The following is a 17,805-nucleotide window of genomic DNA, read 5'->3' as shown; positions in this document are numbered from 1 at the left end:
TCACTCAAATGTCCTAGAGCTATGCAGCCCAGATTTGAACTTGATGTCTTCCCTAAATTCGTACAAATTCACAAAGTATCCTTTTCATTTAACATAAAAAGCCTTTACATTTGGCTGGTCCTACCTAAATAAAAATTTTAAAAATTGAGCTTTTAATCACAAGCAAATATTATTTTTCTTTTTTACCACTCTCTTTGAATATTCAAAGGGAATCAGCCCAAGGGTCTTGAAAATTATTGTTTGGACTCGACTTTACACAAACGTCACTTTTATCGACAAAAGTGGCTCATGTTAATTCACACAACCCTAAAGCTAATGAAGCTTTTAAATTCTTCCTTGAGGCAAACAATAAAAATAGGGACTTCTTCACGCCAGAAACAAAAAAGTATCAGAAGGGCTCAAAGAAGAACTTACAGAAGCCTTGTACGGTCGCTTGAAGTCAGATTCGGAGACAGGGTTATATGGGATTAAATTCACATGATAACCCAGCCTCCATTTGTGCAACAAGTCAGTAAGCTCCATAGCATGCTCTTCTCCATCATTGACACCCGCTAACACAAAGTCAAAAACGTATGTTTTAAAGATACTGATCGTAGGAGACTGTAAAACTTAAGAACAGTTTTTGGTAAATAAAAATACCAAGCAACGTGTATTCGAATGAAATCCTCCGATGTGTTTTGACAAAGTAATCCTTGCAATCTGCCAACAGTGCTTGTAATGGGTAGGTTTTGGCACTTGGAACAATCTTCTCACGAATCTCCTGATTTGGTGCATGCAAACTGGAAAAGTCACTCATGAATTTAGTTTCATCACAGATTCAACAATATACTGTACCTGTTACAAAATACTTCAACTAACACAAATAACAACGTATGCAGTTATGAATTGAGCTGGCGAACCTGATAGCCAGTGTTGACTGGAGTTTGTGCTCTGCCAGTCTTGCAATGGTGTTGGGAACGCCCACAGTAGAGATGGTCATCATTCTTTGACCAATTCCTACATCCTGCCAGAGTAATGATACTGATACAAGTCACCTTCCCATATTTTATGCAGATATAAGCACTTGAAAAAACAGATCACCTCATTAAGACACTTATGAGCCGCAAGCACTGCGTTGAGGTTCAGCATAGGTTCACCCATACCCATAAAGACAACATTGGTAACCCGATGTTGAAACAGCTTTTCAATTGTCAACACCTGTCAAAAACTACTTCATGTGAGAAAACTTCAGTTCATTTGAGATTTGGCCCCAAACGTAGAAAGAAAAAAAGAAATATTGACATCTCTAGGCCAAAATGGCCCATGACACCAGAACAAAGCACAATAGATGATGATCTCTCTCATCTTTAAGTGTCACAATTCAATCTCTAGCTAAAACAGAAAAGAATTTCTTGAAAGACTCTGAATCTGTAGGCCGAAGCTGGCAACTGGTAGAAGTAGTCTCTCCTCAACTCAGTATCTCCATGAAAGGTTGCCTCAACAGGAATAGCCCCTTAAGTCACCGTGCAATACTCATTCAAAGGAAAACAATGATGGCTTGAATCTGTTGATGGTAAGGAAGCTATAAGTTATAACCAAGCTCCTCATGGTCATGGACATCTTGCTCTGCAAATGGCAATGACCTTGTCAACCATTACTCCTCTAAAGAGACGCCTATAACAGGGTAGGTGAGTATGAGGTTGTAGAATTGAGCTGTAGTACTAGCACTGAATAACCCTCTAAGGGATAAATGTGTTGGCATCACAAGCCTCATTGCTATCTTGTCCCTCAAAAGATTCTCTCTGTGATACCTAAGCTCCAATAAAAACACCTCAACTTCAGGCAACAGGCGATGGTATCTCGTCCAATCTCATAATAGATATACCTTCATAAGTTCAGAATAGTCTAAACTCGCGAATTATAAGAGGGAATAAAGCACTCATAAAACTATAAAAGCAAGGGACACAAGAAAAGAAAAACAAAACAAACAAACAAACAAATTAAATCACTTTGTTTGCTACGAAACAAAACTAGATAAAACAAAAACTTTCTTAACTTAAAAATGTTTTTAGAAAAGGCATGTGTAAAATAAGTTGACGCAACTTACTTGGCTTAAAACAAGTACTCAACTTTAAGCCCAAAAAAAAAAAAAAAGATAAGACATCTTAAAAACTTAATCCTAGAAATCAAACTTCACACAACAACTTCTAACGGAACACATTCTTAAGTCCTCAAGTAAGCTAAATATGAAATCGAAAAATGAATACTACTACAAACCTACGAAGAGCAAAGAACCAAACTTGACAATATGTGATCTCAACTTCACTGCTTGTCCAAACAGAAAGAATAAGATTATCAACTTTATCATGCATAGCTTGGACAACAACTATGACATCCCTACTCACGTCGTCAGTGCCCAAGAGTAGGTGCAGGTTTATATAGAGGTCAGTCATGCTTTGAACGTACTCTACAAAACCAACGAGCTGAGTTTCTATTACCCTCCGGAGGTGATGGGCATACTCAGCCATGATAAAGGCTAGCAATTGTCAAGCTATAGTGAAAATACTAGAAGCGCTAAAGATCAAAACAACAACATAAGGTGTTATTAAGTCAAACAATAAGTGGGCTTTTTAGCTCCCCACTTCTATTGAATTTACTACTGATTATCTTGAACATTCCAAAGGAAGAAACACTAAAAATAAACTTACTACGATGCAAAAATGAACGAACTTTTTTCATGATTCTTTTGAATGAGTATCCTTTTTCAACTAGTAAAGAAATAAGATGGCAAGATTGAACAACAAAAGTATATTTACTAGAACAAAGACGAGAAAATCTAAATAGTTGAGAGCAAATGACACCGTACTTAGCTAAAAGAGAAATGTTCGAAGAAATGTGAGGCATACGGATGATTTTTAGATTGGCATATTCTGGTTCAAGGCGCTTATCATAGATATCTACTTCTAATCCCAAGGGAGTCTGAAAAATCTTAAGGTCTAAAAAGGCACAACAATCACTATTTGTGGTACAGTTAAGTTCACAACTCCTTGGGATAAATTCCTCCGCCTACAAAACTCGAATTCAAGTACATAAAATCTTGAAAAGAAGGAACATCAGGGACAAAAAGATCATCTACAAAGCGTCTTACATTGCATAACTTGTGCAAAAATAGACATTGCAAATCTCATAATAGACATGTCATACACTACCATATATTGCACTCTTCTAACTCCACCTCCTACTGACACATCTGCCATATGCAATCTTCTCATGATATACGTTTGTATCTAACTCTTTCTAGTCTCAATTCTTAGAGCATGCGAGGAGGTACACAGCTAGCCAACAATACCTCTGATACCATGTGAGAGAGATGTGTCCCGTGTGGAGAGGTATATGCCTAATGTCACAAGGCGGGCACCACGTGCCAATAGAAAAGAACAAACTGAGCAGACTTTTAGCACTTCAATAACAACAGAACTCTGAGAGAGAGAGAGAGAGACGACACGCGACACGGAGTGGCGGAATTCCACCCTAGAGAGTATTGGCCCCAAACCTTGGCGCCCCTTTCGGTATTTCTTTATATTGCATCATCAAAGTACAAGCCGGTACTCCAGACTCTCCACCTTCGTACTGAAGCATGCCAGAGAATGAGCCTTAGCCTCATATTTAAAGGCCCTTGGCCTAAAAAGCAGTTTACATGAAAAGCTTTCAAAATCAAAAGCTTCTGGTCCAAAAAGCAATTTACATGAAAAGCTTTCAAAATCAAAAGCTTCTGATCCAAAAGCAAAGCCAAAAAGCTACCAGCGCAATTTACGAAAATCCGTACAACCTGCCACGTCATCAACCAACGCAAAACGCGGAAATCCGTACAACCTGCCACGTCATCATGTCAACGCAATTTTCGGAATTTCTCTGCTGCCTTAGGGTTAGGGTTAGGGTTTTTTGGCAGAAATTAGAGTTTGCAGGTTTTAGGGTTAGGGTTTTCAAAATTAGGGTTTGTAGGTTTTAGGGTTAGTATTTCCAACATTAGGGTTTCAGCAGTTAGGGTTTTTGGCAAACATTAAGGTTTAGGCCCCTCGGCCACATCTGTACGTTGACTCCATTCTTTAGGCTTTGACACGTCAGCAGTTTGTTACATCTCCCCTTCTTGAAAGAGAGTAATCGTCCACGATTACAGCATACCTGCAAAACAACTAAAGTTAGCTCAAAAATTTCCGAGGGTCATTCCGAGGGACAATCAGTTTGCTCTTTTTATTAAGGAGTTAGCTTCTCCTTTCTGCTCTTTTGATCAAGGAGTTAGCTGCTCCTATCGGCTATTTTGATCAAGGAGTTAGCTTCTCCTTTCATCCAGATCGGAACTCTTGATATTTCGGCGTAGTAAAATTAGCCATCACACCCAGACCGTACTGATCTTCCTCGGGTGTCTTGATGCACTAAAATTACATACCCAAGCAATCTCATCCAATTAGGAATATTCAGTGGTTGGCACATCACAATGCAACACAAATGCTCACATATACATGTTACAAGACATAGAAACATAAAGCCGCCGATGAACACTCCTCCTGCATAACCTAACAAGGTCCGGGCCGGGAGATATTCAACGACTCCCTCATCACTCCTGAGTCCTCCCGCATAACCTAAAAAGGTCCGGGCCGAGAGATATAGAGGCCTTTTACAACCAAACGCCCCCCAGACCGCAGCCTGCGTCGTTTGGAGGTGTTGAGAGTACTCCTCCCGCATAACCATCCATTTCAAACAAATTCCAAACAGGATCACCAAACAAGATCAAACAGAACTCAAACTTAAAAAGCAATCTCGACATCAATCGAGCTCGAAAAGTCGACTGACTTTCCATCTTGAAACCTGCACCAAAAGTTAGGGTTAGGTTTCTTCCATAAGGTCGTAGCCGAGCACGGCATGGTCCATCAGCTCTTGGACAGACAGTGTTTCTTTGGCGGCGATGGTAGTCCCAAGAGATAGCAATCACACTAAATCTCCAAGGTTATCTGATCGTGAAGAGACATCTACTGAGGGATGTCGAGAAACTTCAAGTTATAATCTGCTAGGGTTTCCATGGCAAGCATTTCAAGATACCCCACTCTACCAGAAGTTGCACTCCGAAGGAAGATGTCAGAAACCATATAACTTCGGGCAAAAATTTTCTTGAAAGCTTGCCAAGTACTTGGAGTATGCGGCTTGGTAGCTGTAGACATCAACATCTGCATGGCACTGCTTCTGAGAAAAACAGTGACTTGAAACAAATCTGGATCCTTCTCTTGCAAGTGATCTTAATTGGCTTATGCCCTGTAAGACACTGCGGTGAAGACGGGAGCGCGCCCGATGCGCGATGAAGTAAGGGTGGGAGTAGCTACTAAGTCCGGGTTGGAGGGCGAAGATACCTCACATAATAATTCCAATAGCTCTGTCTGCTCTTTTGTAGGACCGGTATGCTTTTAGAAAAGCACACGCCTGATGCTCTGATACCACTGTCACAAGGCGGGCACCACGTGCCAATAGAAAAGAACAAACTGAGCAGACTTTTAGCACTTCAATAACAACAAAACTCTAAGAGAGAGAGAGAGACAACACGCGACACGGAGTGGCGGAATTCCACCCTAGAGAGTATTGGCCCCAAACCTTGGCGCCCCTTTCGGTATTTCTTTATATTGCATCATCAAAGTACAAACCGGTACTCCAGACTCTGCACCTTCGTACTGAAGCATGCCAGAGAATGAGCCCTAGCCTCATATTTAAAGGCCCTTGGCCTAAAAAGCAGTTTACATGAAAATCTTTCAAAATCAAAAGCTTCTGGTCCAAAAGCAAAGCCAAAAAGCTGCCAGCGCAATTTACGGAAATCCGTACAGCTTGCCACGTCATCGGCCAGCGCAAAACGCGGAAATCTGTACAACTTGCCACATCATCATGTCAACGCAATTTTCGGAATTTGTCTGCTGCTTTAGGGTTAGGGTTAGGGTTTCTGGCAGAAATTAGGGTTTGCAGGTTTTAGGGTTAGGGCTTGCAGGTTTTAGGGTTAGGGTTTCCAGCATTAGGGTTTCAGCAGTTAGGGTTTTTGGCAGACATTAGGGTTTAGGCCCCTCGGCCACATCTGTACGTTGACTCCATTCTTTAGGCTTTGACACGTCAGCAGTTTGTTACACCTAATGCCTCTGGTTATGCAACATTTTGTGCGAGTGGCTGTGAGGGCCTGATCCATGTCTGCTCTTTGTCTAACTTCGCACTATCCATCCTTATGACCCGCAGTCAAGGCTGTAGTCAAACTGAGGGGGCACACCAATAATGAGCACACATCCAGTTGCGTATCTGGGCAAACCAAAATGCTCGATGCCCCCTTCATCAGCAAGATGCTTGGAGGATGTGAACGCTAATTGAAAATATCGCTACAACAATAGCTCCCATGTCGGAATGTCCTGTGCAGAAAGATGACTCCTCGAAATAGTGTCTCACTGACCATTAAAGTGGCTCGCATCTTTCCTCACATATTGCATCAAGCCATGCATGCAATTATCAGCACAGACAGCCATCCATCATAGTCGTCTCACTTTGGTCCATTGCATCCAACCAATGGATCCCTCCTATTACAATAGAGACTGAGCCCCCATCTTTCGAACCCTAAGAGAAGAATCGGCATACCTAGCTAACCGACAATCATAGTTTTGTATGTGGCTCTCAAAATTGTGCATGTGCACACTGTCTGGCATCTTTCAAGAGCTCCTAAAGCTGCAAAACCGCAAGCCTTTTCTGGCTCCTCTCCTCCTCCATACAAAACCACGGGCCTTGGACAGGAATTCCCGAGTATACACTTGATCTTACATACTCAATGGCTCTCCTTAAAGAGAATTCCAATTATAATTTGTTACCCATTTTGTATGATGTTAACACTAATAACTTCCATTTTACCAAGGTTCACTTCAAGCTCTATATCCTCACAAAAGAAGTATAATGCATCCAAATGTTGTAATCCCTCCCGGGAGTTTGAAATAAGCAAACTGTCATCTACATACAATAAAATACGTATCAACAATTTAGCTGAAACCATTCCTTGCTCTCCCATTCCAGCTATATATTCCGATACCTCATTAACATAAGAGTACAAAAAGCATGAGGTCTACTGGTCCCAACTACAAGATTCATCTGGTCAACTCATTAGCATAGTCAAGCTCATATCTCCAATCTGGATGAATACACTATTGCAGCCACAAGGATAGAAGGGGCTAGAAAACTCTTTAGAGACCCCTTACGAGCTCTGCCACCCACAGTTTTCCTGGAAGATGCCTCTGATCCTCCGGTTTCTTTGCGGAAGGAGCTAGAGACAAGCAAACTACAAAGTGCCTCGCAAGAAGAAAAGTCTTTCCTTAATGATATAAAGCGAGACAAGTCCCCTCAACAAGAGCTGGTGGTGCAGCTGAGGCAAGAACTGGAGGAACTCACAGCTCAGAAATCTCAGCACACATCTCATTGTTGGCCTCACTTCGTCAGTTCTGGCAATTTGTTCAGAATCACGTGTTGTACATCATTGTTGGCCTCACTTCGTCAGTTCTGGCAATTTGTTCAGAATCACGTGTTGTACACCATTCCTTGCTCTCCCATTCCAGCTATATATTCCGATACCTCATTAACATAAGAGTACAAAAAGCATGAGGTCTACTGGTCCCAACTACAAGATTCATCTGGTCAACTCATTAGCATAGTCAAGCTCATATCTCCAATCTGGATGAATACACTATTGCAGCCACAAGGATAGAAGGGGCTAGAAAACTCTTTAGAGACCCCTTACGAGCTCTGCCACCCACAGTTTTCCTGGAAGATGCCTCTGATCCTCCGGTTTCTTTGCGGAAGGAGCTAGAGACAAGCAAACTACAAAGTGCCTCGCAAGAAGAAAAGTCTTTCCTTAATGATATAAAGCGAGACAAGTCCCCTCAACAAGAGCTGGTGGTGCAGCTGAGGCAAGAACTGGAGGAACTCACAGCTCAGAAATCTCAGCACACATCTCATTGTTGGCCTCACTTCATCAGTTCTGGCAATTTGTTCAGAATCACGTGTTGTACATCATTCTGCTGCTTTACTATAGTATAGGTCATGCTTGTACGGCTAGTGCGTCTCCTGGACTAGCCACCGACTGCTTGTGCATTCAGGTGGCAGTTGGTCCTGACCGACCAGTTTGGCCCACGGATGCCCACTAGGGGCCTTACATTTATTTGTAGGCTCCCTGCCCCTCCCATATATCGGTCATGGGGGTTTTGTGCGTGTTGCCCGACTTGGCGCATGGCATAATATATAGGCAGGGGCGGTGAGCACCCTTTCACACAATCAATGATCTGTTGCGTCTTGCCCTATTAGGGCTTGAGGGTCATGGTCGTTTTGGGGAGCTAATCAGCCCCCTCTCCACTCTGGAATATTCTCTCTCCCTGTCCTCTATTACGCTTCTGCACCCGCGCACTCGCAGCCGACACCATTCACTGTGACGCTAGTTGACAAAGGATAGTCTTGTCAACGGTGCAGTCAAAAAGGTGAATCGGGTGACGATCAACCCAAAGCTATGAAATGCCCCATAATCTTGTACATTTTCCAACTTCTTGAATTCCTCTGTATAGCCATCTTGTCAGCAGCCATCTTTTGATACAAAGGCTCCTCTGTATTTTCCATTGTTGATTGCACGTTAGCCGTGCAGGGATTGAAACCCCAACAAGTACGATATCTCCCGTGTTGGAGAAGCACATAATCTCCTCATATAGTGGCATATATACTCACCCTGTGATGCATATCTAGAGTGAATGGGATTAAAGTAGATAGTGCAATTTTAAATGTCTCAAAATCTCTTTGTCCAAATTGTAAACCACAAATGAATCATTGTCTTTGTGCATCATTAGGACCATATCTCAGAGTTTATTATTAAATAATACGCCAACCCTCCGGATCCTCTAGTGTTACCTGGTGTATGCAGTTCGGAACAATAAACCGATTCCCATGATGTCCATGCACTCTCGCAAGGTGGTCCCCAATACATAGGTGTGTCTCCATGTAAAAGACAACGTCCTTATATCACAATGTATCCTCAAAATCTCCCACTTCAAGACTTCGATAGCCATTACAATTCCACACTACCAATTTTTAGGGTCCCATGGCCGCCCTCCATAATGATCACCCTCCAACCTCTATAAACAGCCCATTTCCCTCGTTGTCATGCCTCATACACCTTTGGAATATTTTTCCTTCCTGTGTGCTGCTTGTGCAGTGTAAGATTTTTGTTCAAACAAAAACATTAAAAGACATACAAATGATGCTAGGATATCCTGAAAACAATGACAATAGTTGAAACAGTTGATACTTCTCTGCCTTACCTGATCAACAATTTCATGAGCTTTCAGATTCCGCGAATAGCCTCCTTTTCCTGTGGCACAAAAAGAGCAGCGAAGAGGACACCCAACCTGCAAATATTTTGCCAGCAGTGGAAAATGCTTTCAGAGAAAGTTGTATTGAGACACTAAAGACCCCACACCAAAACAAAAATCTCATCTCAAAAATGTTCAAAACTTTTGTACGAACTGCTCACGCTTCTTTCTCTAAGCAAATATCACAGGGTTAGTCTCCATAACCGATCACAGCTCAATAAAAGGAAACTCAATCGTCACTTTTCCCTTCTACACATACTTTAGACAATTTGCAGCATAGAACTACGAGTCACCAATGTTGCAAAACTGGATCCCACCTGCGAGGAAACACACACAGTTAGCCGATTGATTCCGCGAGCTTCTTCCACAGGAATCCCAACGGCTTCTATAATTCTGGCATCTTCTAGCTTCAGCAAAGCCTGCGTAGATATATGTCATGTGAGCTTGTTTCTTGTTGCAAGCTTTTTCTTGAAAGCCGTAACAGTTAGAACCCCGGACCTCATAACAAGGCAAAAACTTCACCTTCAGTGTTCCATCTGTGGAAGCAACTGTGTGGTGAATCTCAGATCGTCCAATTCTCCAATTATCAGCAATAAGCCTTTCTCGGAAACTTTTTGGTACTGTGAGCACCACAATTAGATAAATAGACAGTATTATAGGCCCAAATCAAACATGCTGTAGACAAAATGAAGGTGGCATACATTGAAGAAACTCGTTTAGATCCCTGCCCTTGGCCTTGTACAGAAGCTCATGCAATTGCGTCCCTCGATATTTTTTCTGTGTATCACAAGACAGATTGATTACTGCTTAGCACATCTGCGCATTACCATACAAGTATATAACAAATTATGGGACTCTGTTCCCAGGCAATCCCTTTGGCAATGTTTCTTCCACTGTCTAGGTATGGACTAGCCTTCGAGATAGATCCATATCCTGCGAGTCATGTATGGTGTATCCAGCCCTGTACCAAGTCTGACATTCTCTTGCGCTTCGCACCATCTAGGCAATCTCTCCCAGGCTAGGGAGCAAACTCGGAGCAAATTTGGCGAGGGGTTCATTTGACGGAGTTGTACCAGCTGCTGATACCGTTCCGGGAGGTTGATCATGACGACCCCGGGAGGTGTATTGGCTGCCCATTCTAGAGACACGGGTTAGTACAACTACTATGCTTAGAGACAATGCCCTTGTATAGCTTATCCTACACTTATTGCACTTCACGGGTATCAGCCCCGCGTGCCCACTCTGCATCAAAAAAAGTAGCAAGCAACAAATTCTCCTTAATGGCTAGAAATTGCAGATCCATGTGCATCATCAGCACTCCTTTGCTGAAGACACAGGAGCGAGTTCTACTAGGCAACCAGCTCTGCTCTTTACGTGCTGAAAGAAACATGTGTAGCGTTTCTTACTACTGGATGAAAACTTCAAGTGCCAAGGATGATTCTCCTTCAACTGGGGACAAACTAATCATTTATTCTTAGACCAGTACACCCCCTTACAGGCTCGCACACCCGAAGGGGGGGGGTGTTCCACAAGCATAAGGTGTAATATCATGTCACTGGTGCAGTGCTTCTCCACAACTCGAGAACTTAAGAAAAGGGTCAATGGCATAGAAGGTTCAAAACACACTGAAGGAAAATGGAGTCAATTTAAATAGGTGATGCAAGAAGTGTCGGAAGTGGCAGCAAAGATGGATGGATTAACGACAACGGGTGCACAACCTCTCATCTCCGATGGTGGAGCAGCAACCTTTCATCTAAAACCTCCGAAAGAAACCCTGTTGAGGTGATCTCCTCGTTCAGCAAAGATGCTACAGAAAAAGAGGTGTCCAAGGGCAGGAGAGGACTCGGAAGGGAGAGAACCTCCAAAAACGCGCGCGCGAGAGAGAGAAATGAAATGAAATGTTATATTAACGTCTTCAAAAGGCCATAATGACCTATGAGACCTGAAAGTTACAAAGTGGTGGATCTGATACAGAGTCAAGAGTAACAAAATAACCTAACAACAGTACAAAACAAAGATATATACTATGGGGTCCTAAGTAGGTAGGTCGGTGTGAGCCAAGCAATAACTAAGCAAAAAATGGACGGCTTGTTGGGATAACAGAATCACAAGAAATCTAGCATCGATCGTTGGCGAATCTCATCAATTTCCTCCATGGTTAGTAGTCTAACCGGGCGCCGTGCATGCCTAGCCAGCGTGCTCCGAATTTTCTGTCGTAGCCTCCGTCGATGCTGTGTAGTTCTTCGCAGTCGCGAGCGCCTGGATTTCCCCAGTTCAATCGCTCGGTCAATCAGTGTGCCTCTGGTGTGAGACGAGGGGGAGCTCCGCTGTGGGAGTGGCTCTCGTGGCTGTCCCGTGTCTGCTCAGAAGAAGTCTGTGATCCGCCTTTGAGACTGGCTAGCCTCGCCATTCATCAAGCTATCTCTGTGTCTGCGCAGCTCGAGTAAGAACAAACCCACAGAGAGAGAGAGAGAGAGAGAGAGAGAGAGAGAGAGAGAGAGAGAGAGAGAGAGAGAGAGAGAGAGAGAGAGAGAGAGAGAATGAAATGAAATGAAATGTTATATTAACGTCTTCAAAAGGCCAAAATGACCTATGAGACCAGAGCGTTACAATGTGGTGAATCTGATACAAAGTCAGAATAACAAAATGAAATGAAATGAAATGACGAAATGATGAAATATAAAATATAAATACTGTGAAATCCTTAACTGGTAGGTGTGAACTAAGCAGCTAGTCGGGATAGCTAAACCACAAGTCACAAGAGATCCAGCAATCTCCTCCATGGTCAACAGTTTGATTGGACGTCGTGCATGTCGGGCCAAAGTGATCCAGATCCTCTGATGTAGCCTCCGTCTATGCTGTGTAGTCTTCCGTAGTCGTGGGCGTCTGGATCTCTCCAATTCAGTCGCTCGGTCGATCAATGTGCCTCTGGTGTGAGGCGACAAGGTCTGTTGTGGTAGTAGCTCCTCCGGGTGTCCAGTGTCTGCTCTAAAGAAGTCTGTGATGTGTCTTTGAGACTGGCTGGCCTCTCCTCTCAGCAAGCTCTCTCTGTGTCTACGCAGCTCGAGCATAAACAAACCCAGGCATCTCTGATCCTCGTACCTCATGACTTTGGAGAGTGGTCCAAAGCCCTCTCTGAACAAGCAGTGGAAGCGGCCTCGTAGCTCGTAGTAGACGAGGCAGTGGCATGTGTAGTGTAACTCTGTCTCAAACTCCATGTCACACAGGGGGCATGTCCTGGCCTCTGCTGGTATTCCGTTGTATCTCCTAGTCTCGATCCACATTGGTGTGAAGATGTGCGTATCTGGCCAATAGCACACTGTATCCCATGAGACAAGTGGGTGTCCATGTATCTAGGCCTCGACACAAAACCGTCCGTCGTAAGCTGGAGAAGATGTTCTCTGTAGAAAGCCATCTTCATGCCCAGCTCCTGTGCTGGCTGTATCCATGTCCTCCTGGCATCTAGCCGAGTCAGGTCGTTCTGGCGGATGAGCTTGGTGATCTCAGACTGTGTAAGAGTCATTGAGTGGCATCCAGTGAGTACCCGAAGGGGGGCAATCTGTCTATATGAACCCATGCGCTTGGAACCATGATGTCATCTCCCCATACCAACATGTTGTATCTCCCTGGGGCCTGCATGGCTAACTGTCGAGAGGACTCAAGTGCAAGGCGGGCGTATCTATCTCTGGGAAGTTCCCACATGTGGTGTGTGAAGGAGACAGTTTTGGTGAGCGCCTCAACCACTAGTGGGGGGGCAGCTAGCTCTGCTCGGATAATGGCACGTGGTACTGAAGCCTTGGCTCTAATGAGCCGCGAGATCATAGAGACCAGGGGCTTCTCCATGTCCCCCCATCCATCAATGGGACCTGTCCTCCCGTGATGATCCAATGAAGGCCCCCAGATCTCAGCTCCATAGAGCAATGGAGAAGCCACTAATGTATCAAAGAGCCAGAGCTTCGTCCGAAGCTCCTGAAACTGAACCTGTGAACACATCCTCTCCAATCTACCGAATGCCGAATGGGCTCTGGTCAATCTAGTCTTTGCTGCTCTCCTTAATGAGAATGTTAGTCCATTAAAAACCACTCCAAGGTAAGTGTAAGCATTTGTATACTCCACCGTCTCCTGGCCGTGCGTGAATGCGGGCACTAATCTCCTGATCCACTGTGGGGTGGTATTACATACCATGATCTTGGGTTTACCAAGGTTGACAGACAAACCACTTTCATGGGCAAACCTATGCAAAGCATCCAAGTGACGTTGCATCCCCTCCGGAGAGTCGGAGATCAACACAATATCATCACCGTATAACAATAGCGAGATCCATGTCCCCGCCAGCGGTGCACCTCTATCCCCATCTCTTTCAATGCAGTCAGAAACCTCATCCACACACATACCAAATAGAGTAGGAGAGAGCGGGCAGCCCTGCTTCACCCCAATAGCGGAGTGAACCGGTGTAGATAGACCCTCTGAGGTGCGTACATGCCCTACTACTGATCTGTACAATGCCACGATCCCCCAAATGAGCTCTGTGGGTACTCCCATCTCCTGTAATCTGCACATCAGTCTAGCTTTGAGTACTGTGTCAAATGCTTTGCGGAAGTCCACAAAGCTACAGTAGATCCGTCTCCCACGAGATCTGCCCTCAGTGTCAAGATATAGTCAAGAGTAGAAAAACCTCTCTTGAACCCTACCTGCCCAGCTGCACGTATTTCCTCTCTTTGCCCATCTATTTAGCTACTGCTCAAGAATGGATGCGTACAACCGAGCCAATGTGTATCCAATCATGATAGTGCAATAATTCCTAGGCTCCATAGGATCTCCTAATTTGAAAATAGGTACAATCGTAGATAGGCTCCAGGTGTCAGGAAAGCCCTCGCACATGGCACGGTTAAACATGATTGCTAGAAGCTCTGCTAGTAGATCTCTGGCATGCATGGAATGTTCAGCCACTAAGCCATCATGATCATATGCTCTCCCAGTCCTCATCCTGTCAATAGCCTTCTTCACTATCTCAGCGGTGAAAAAAGCACATGTGTGTGGGCATGGGTCGAGGGGGTCGGGAAGAGGCGGTTGTCCAGAAACTGTGTACAAAGATGATGCGTACTGACACCAAGTCTCTATAGAGGTAATGACAGGGGAGGGGGGACAGCTCATGAAAGAGCCCCTCGCCCCATAAATAGGTACCCAAGGGGAGGTAGGACAATGCCAGATAAAATCCCCCACGACCCAACAAGAAAAGAAATATATATAAGGGCGCCCGGATAAGGTAGGTGTTGCTAATTGGACTATTTTCTATTTTTTAATGATTAATTTCTTTCTCTAGGATATTTTATTGTGTACACTAAGAACTGTTAAAAGATTGTAGCTACAGGAAGCGCCATCAAGAACGGACAACTCTGATGTGTTATTTGATGGGTGACGGTAAACATCGCGAAGGAGTTTCCGTAAGTTCGGTGGAAAGGGCCGGGTTACGAGTGCCCCGATGCGTCACATGATGGGTGACGGGTGCATCAAAAAGGGGGCATTCCGTAGGGTAAGGAGGAAATCCGAACTGAGTAAGAAAATACGCGTAAGAACGCAAGCACAAGAATAAAGATGGGTTCAAAGAAGCTTTTTACGAAAAGCAGGAACTTTCGCGGAAGGATAGATGCTTTCCCGCGAGGAGTCTGTGTCTGCATTGCATCTGTGCTCGTGTTCTGCACCCGGGGACGCCTGGAATGTGTTCGTGAAGCATTGTTTTCACTAACTGAGTGAGTTTTTAAAGTTTAAACAAGTTCACACTTTATTTTATAAAGTGGCCGGTCACTTTTAAGTGACCAGCCCTCTTATAATAAAAAAAGCAATACTCTAAAAATCCTACGTTAAAACTCTACAAAAAAAAGCCTACGCAAGGCTAGCTGAATTCAGCGATCTCTCTCTCTCCTCTCGCTCGGGGTGCCAGGCTTTTGCTTTTCGGCTCCTATTTCCGCCGGGTGCAAGGGCCTATAAAAGGCCAGTTAGCGTTCCAGTTTTACACACGCCAGGAGCAGCAGGAGGAGTTAGCGCTGGGAATTTGGAGCAGTCATTGCGAAGGAAATTCAGCAAGTGTTCGTGTGACGACTGAGTACGGAGTTCGTTTTCCGAGCAAGGAGCTACAAGTATAATTTGTTGATACGCATTGCGAGCTATTGCTTTGTGTGGTTGTTTTTGCAGGAATCCTCCCTCACGGGAAGTACGACCTTTGCATCTAAGTCCCTCTCGGGAAGTACGGCTTCGCGCGTAAGCCCCTTACGGGAAAGTACGGCCTCGTGCCTAAGTCCTTCACGGGAAAAGAGAGACCTTCGGGTCTAAGATTATCGAACGGAGGGGTTTCCTCGGATTCTTGTGCTTGTATATGAACTCTCCGTGAATAAAGAATACTCTTGACGGGGGGGGGGGGGGGGACCAACCCATCTTCTGGTCCCCAATACTGTGTCGATCTTCTCCCTTCTCTCACATTTGCAAAGTATTTTATTTTTCAGATTTCTAAGTGCTCGTGTACGCTCCCGTTTTGTGACAGTGGTATCAGAGCTCGGACTCCTCTTTCTCTGCAAAGAAGGACGATTCCGGGAAGAACGGGAAGAACCATGTCGAGCCAAGGGAGAAGCATTGAAGAGGAGCTTCAACAAGTGCGAGCTCAGCTTGCGGATTTGCAACAAGTCTTACTATTGCCAGATGTCCAAAAGCTCTTGGTCGGAATGAAGAGAACGAATGGAACCGATGCAGCCGGGCATCCAGACCACACTGTTGGTGTGAGACCACAGGAAGAAAGAGAAGAAGAACGTGCCGAGGTGCACAAAGGATCTTCGGATCAGAATGAACGGCCTACTCCAAGGAAAGGCTAGGAAAAAGCGCTCTCTTTGCTAGACGAGAGCAAGGACATCTCTATTTCATCTCCATCTTACTCCCCTGATTATACTTCTACTTCTCAATCTTCTCGCCAGAAGAAGGAAGCCGCTACTACTACCACCCTACATCAACCTAAAGAACAAGCCTCGATTCAAGAAGCATGGTCGCAAGTCTCCACATCGCATGAGAGTCTTCAAATCGGGCGACAAGGACATCAAGTTCGAAACCTACAACGGACGGAGAGATATATCCAAAGCACTGTCCTTCATCAGACAGTTTGAAGTCGCCTTTACCAATGGGCACTTCACAGAAAGATCCAAATTGCGCCATGTGGGGATGCACCTCAAGGAAACGGCCAGTAATTGGTGGTTAGCCAAGATTCTGGAAGGTTCTCATGCCAGAACTTGGGAGAGATTCAAATCTGAATTTTATGAACAGTTTCTTCCACCCGACTTTGAGCAGGACATACGGAAGGAATGGGACTGTTCGCCCAGAAGGAACATGAGAGAGTCACGACCTATGTGGACAAGTATTGGTCGGTTCTTCTGAAGGTAACTCCCTTCATGAAGATTGCCGACGAGGAAAAGAAACGAAAGTTCGAAGCGGGTCTCCAACCGCAGCTTCGAAAGAGTATGAAAGTGTATCCGTATGACACTCTTCAGAGGATGATGGAGTCAGCAATCATTGCTGAGGATTTGCACTCAACTGGGACGCCCAAAAAAATGGAGCATAGCACTTACAGTGCGAGACAAAGAGGGGTCTACGATGACCAAGGGGGCCAAGGAAGAAAACGTCCTCCATCTAGGGACCATGATCATTCTAAGAAGCCCAGAGGGCAATGGCAAGCGAACTATGTATCTCTCTCCTACTCAACTCCAAACCTTCAGAGAGGAAGGAAGATGCTTCTACTGTGGAGAGAAAGGACATATGAAGCCGGACTGCCCTCTAAAGCAGCAACGGCAAGAACAAGCCTCTACGAGGCAAGATAAAGCAAGGAAGGAACCCGCTCCACCAAGCTCGAACTCAATCCCAGATGTTCAAGGAAACACAGAAACAGAGAAAGGGAAGCGTCAGCTTCTGAAGGGCTGGGGGTCTTTAACCACCAGCGAGTACTGATTCTTTATGATCCAGGATCCACGGATAACTTCATCTCCCTAGATACTGCAGAACATTTGTGCCTCACACCAGCTCAGCTTGGCACACCAGTTACATCCGGATCGGCATTCGAGGGGTTGACAACCAATGCAACTCCCGTGCAAGGACAGCTCAATCTTCGGATTGGCGAGTACAAGGACCGCGAATCATTTCTGATGGCACCCATCGAGGGATGTGATATCATCTTGGGTATGCCATGGCACTTCCACATGACACCTGTCCCCGATTATGTGGAAAAGACACTCACTTTTGATCATGGGGGCAAGAAAATAAAGATTCATGCTGATGTAGGAGATTGGCAGTTCCCAATTGTAAGTCATATCTCCATTAAGAAAGAAATGAAGAAGTGTGTTTCTGCTTACTTGATTTTTGCACGTGAGAAGGATAAAAC

General features: G+C 44.6%; 1 protein-coding gene across 3 annotated transcripts in view; it reads right to left on the bottom strand.

The window, feature by feature from the left end:
• The window catches only part of LOC147464557 (Radical SAM superfamily protein), a 57,967-nt gene that overhangs the window by 33,208 nt on the left and 6,954 nt on the right, over positions 1-17,805 (bottom strand). For all 3 annotated transcript variants that reach the window (XM_086515575.1, XM_086515556.1, XM_086515566.1), the window contains exons 2-9: positions 10,094-10,169; positions 9,915-10,012; positions 9,710-9,811; positions 9,342-9,428; positions 1,081-1,197; positions 900-1,003; positions 640-779; positions 415-551 (exon numbers count right to left, since the gene is read on the bottom strand). In XM_086515575.1, the coding sequence (XP_086371701.1) occupies positions 415-551; positions 640-779; positions 900-1,003; positions 1,081-1,197; positions 9,342-9,428; positions 9,710-9,811; positions 9,915-10,012; positions 10,094-10,169 (861 nt within the window). The remainder of the gene's footprint in view (positions 1-414; positions 552-639; positions 780-899; positions 1,004-1,080; positions 1,198-9,341; positions 9,429-9,709; positions 9,812-9,914; positions 10,013-10,093; positions 10,170-17,805) is intronic.

Source organism: Adiantum capillus-veneris, chromosome 1 (assembly GCF_014529385.1).
Source record: "Adiantum capillus-veneris isolate H3 chromosome 1, ASM1452938v2, whole genome shotgun sequence".
Classification (NCBI taxonomy): Eukaryota; Viridiplantae; Streptophyta; class Polypodiopsida; order Polypodiales; family Pteridaceae; genus Adiantum; species Adiantum capillus-veneris.
The sequence above is the reverse complement of the archived record's forward strand: the minus strand, read 5'-3'. Positions and strand labels throughout refer to the sequence as shown.